Raw genomic sequence first — 2,496 nt, 5'->3', positions numbered from 1 at the left:
GAAGTACTAAATGATTGCTGCTCTCCTGCTCTTCCCACCTCTCCTCCTCCTCCTCCTCCTCCTCCTCTTCATCGCTCTGACTGTCCGTTTCAGATGACCAACCCGGCCATCCAGAACGACTTCAGCTACTACCGGCGAACCATCAGCCGCATGCGGATCAACAACATGTCGGTGAGAAACCCGAGCAGAGGTTCAACCCCGAACTAAATATTTACTTTATATGCAAATTCACTAACTGAGAAGGGGAAGTGCCCTATCAAAATAAAAGCTGGATCTCGTGGCTGGAGACGCTGAATCTCCTCGCTGTGTTGGTGAACTAACTTATTGTCTTTAAAACGTCATTTAGGAGCAGAAGAAAAGAAACAACGATCATTTCTAACCTAAATATTTACTTACATATTTAGTTAGAAAGTTAAATATTCAGCTGCCAAGCTAAATGTTTTTAAATATGTAATTTGAAACTGTGGCAGTTAAAATGAATGAAAACATGGTGGAAATATTATTTATTGCTGTTATTTCTCACTGTGTAACTTTGAATTAGGTCAGTTTTGGTTCTTTTAAACTTAAATTTATTTATTTTCTGATTCCCACGGAGTTACAGAAATGTCTGCACTCTAAAAAGTGTTTTTTGGGCTGAAGTTCATCTTATGGACTTATTTACATTAATTTAACTGAATTATTTTGCTTTTACTATGCCAACTTACTTTTTTGTGTATATTTAACTCAAAACTTACACTAAATAGTTGAACCAACTTAATTGAATTGCTTCCATAGGTAACAAGCAATTCAATTAAGTTTATCCAACTGAATTTATTAAGTTTATTCAACTGAATTTATTAAGTTTATCCAACTTAATTTAAGTTTAACCGATTCAATATATTCTAATCATCCAACTCAATTTGTTAATTTTATTTAACAAATGTATTAAGTATGTTTAAGTCACTCTTACTCATTTATTTTCTTCTAATAAACATTTTAAATCTCTTTGTCTTAATTCTACATAAAGTCAACTCAAACTTTTAAGTAGCTCCAAACTAAATATTTTGAAAAACTCTTTTTACAGTGTCCTCTAAATATGCTCTAATTTAAAAATTACAAATCTTTTCCTTAAAGGACCTTTTTGCTTTGACTTTACTTGAAATAATTAAGTTCAATACCGTATTGTATCCCACGTCTGACTCCAGCTGACCAGATTCCCCAGTATTGAATTGCTTGTTATATCCATAGAAGCAATTCAATTAAGTTGGTTCAACTTTTTCATTTTAGAGTGTATGTCTGGAAGACTCTGTGTTGTTTGTTAAGCGTGGGGAGCCACAGGGACGTGTCCTCGGTCCTCTTCTGTTTTAAAATGAGAAAATCTGAAAGCTGGTCTTTGAGCTCTGGGATGAGATTAGATGGATAAACTGGTTTAATCCTGTTGGCTCTGATCTGGTTCTGATGCTGAAATATAATCCAGATGGAGCTTCTGCTGTGTCTCGATGCTCTTCAGCTCGTTGTGAGTCTCTGGGTTCTGCTGGGTTCTGGTTTTTCAGTCGGACTCGGGGAGCGAGGTCAACAACGAGCTGGCCAATCGGATGTCTCTGTTCTACGCCAGCGCCACGCCCATGCTGAAGACGCTGAGCGACGCCACGTCAAAGTTCGTCTCGGATGTGAGTTTATCTGTCCTCCAGGACGGGTTCTGGTTCTGGTTCTGGTTCTGTCTGTCTCACTAAACTCCCCAGAGCAGAGCTTTGTATTAAAATACATATTAATAGATGTATTGATGTAAACTCTTGTCACTGTTGGGTGATAATGAAGAACAAAAGTTTCTATTAATTTTTACACATTTTCCAGATTAATATTGATTAAATAATTAGTGATTAATGGGAGAAAAGAGAAACTTTAAGTACTTTAAATTTAAAATAAACCTCCAGATTTACTAAATCAATAAATGCATTTAACTCAAATCTTCCAGTTTTATGTAATTATTGATTATTGAGCAGCAGAACTGACGTGATCAGGTTTCCAGTGTTGGGTTGTTTGCTGCGCTCACCAGCAGAGGGCGCACTCCTCCATGCTGGTCGCTTGGTTCCTGCTGTTTCCGGTCCAAGATGGGTTCTTTGGTTCCGAACATGCAGCAGTTCTGCCCGGTTTGGATCTAGTTTCAGAACCGCTGGTCCAAACCGATATCAGAACCGAAATAAAAAGTTTTATTTGTTATTCTGGGTGAAATTTTATTATTTTTGTGGCCATTTGGCTCCTAGAGCTGCTGGGTTTTCTCCCATCATGCATCTGGGGCGCAGCGGTTCCCCAGTCTGATGATCCGTTTGTCTCTGCTGTCCAGAACCCGGAGGTTCCGATCGAGAACACGACCGTCTGTCTCAGCACCATGGCCTGCGTGTGCAAAGTGATGCTGGAGACGCCGTGAGTCCGGGACGCATCTTCATCACCCGTACGGTCTTCCTCCGCCGCCACACGCTCACTGTGTGTGTGTGTGTGTGTGTGTGTGTGTGTGTG

General features: G+C 39.4%; 1 protein-coding gene across 1 annotated transcript in view; it reads left to right on the top strand.

Moving 5' to 3' along the window:
- Positions 1–2,419, top strand: part of LOC103460620 (protein FAM49B-like) — an 11,880-nt gene extending 9,461 nt beyond the window's left edge. The window contains exons 6-8 of the mRNA XM_008402862.2: positions 94–171; positions 1,533–1,649; positions 2,324–2,419. Of these exons, the coding sequence (XP_008401084.1) occupies positions 94–171; positions 1,533–1,649; positions 2,324–2,407 (279 nt within the window). The 3' untranslated portion in view covers positions 2,408–2,419. The remainder of the gene's footprint in view (positions 1–93; positions 172–1,532; positions 1,650–2,323) is intronic.
- The last annotated feature ends 77 nt before the right edge of the window (positions 2,420–2,496 follow it).

Source organism: Poecilia reticulata, unplaced genomic scaffold (assembly GCF_000633615.1).
Source record: "Poecilia reticulata strain Guanapo unplaced genomic scaffold, Guppy_female_1.0+MT scaffold_265, whole genome shotgun sequence".
Lineage (NCBI taxonomy): Eukaryota > Metazoa > Chordata > Actinopteri > Cyprinodontiformes > Poeciliidae > Poecilia > Poecilia reticulata.
The sequence above is the reverse complement of the archived record's forward strand: the minus strand, read 5'-3'. Positions and strand labels throughout refer to the sequence as shown.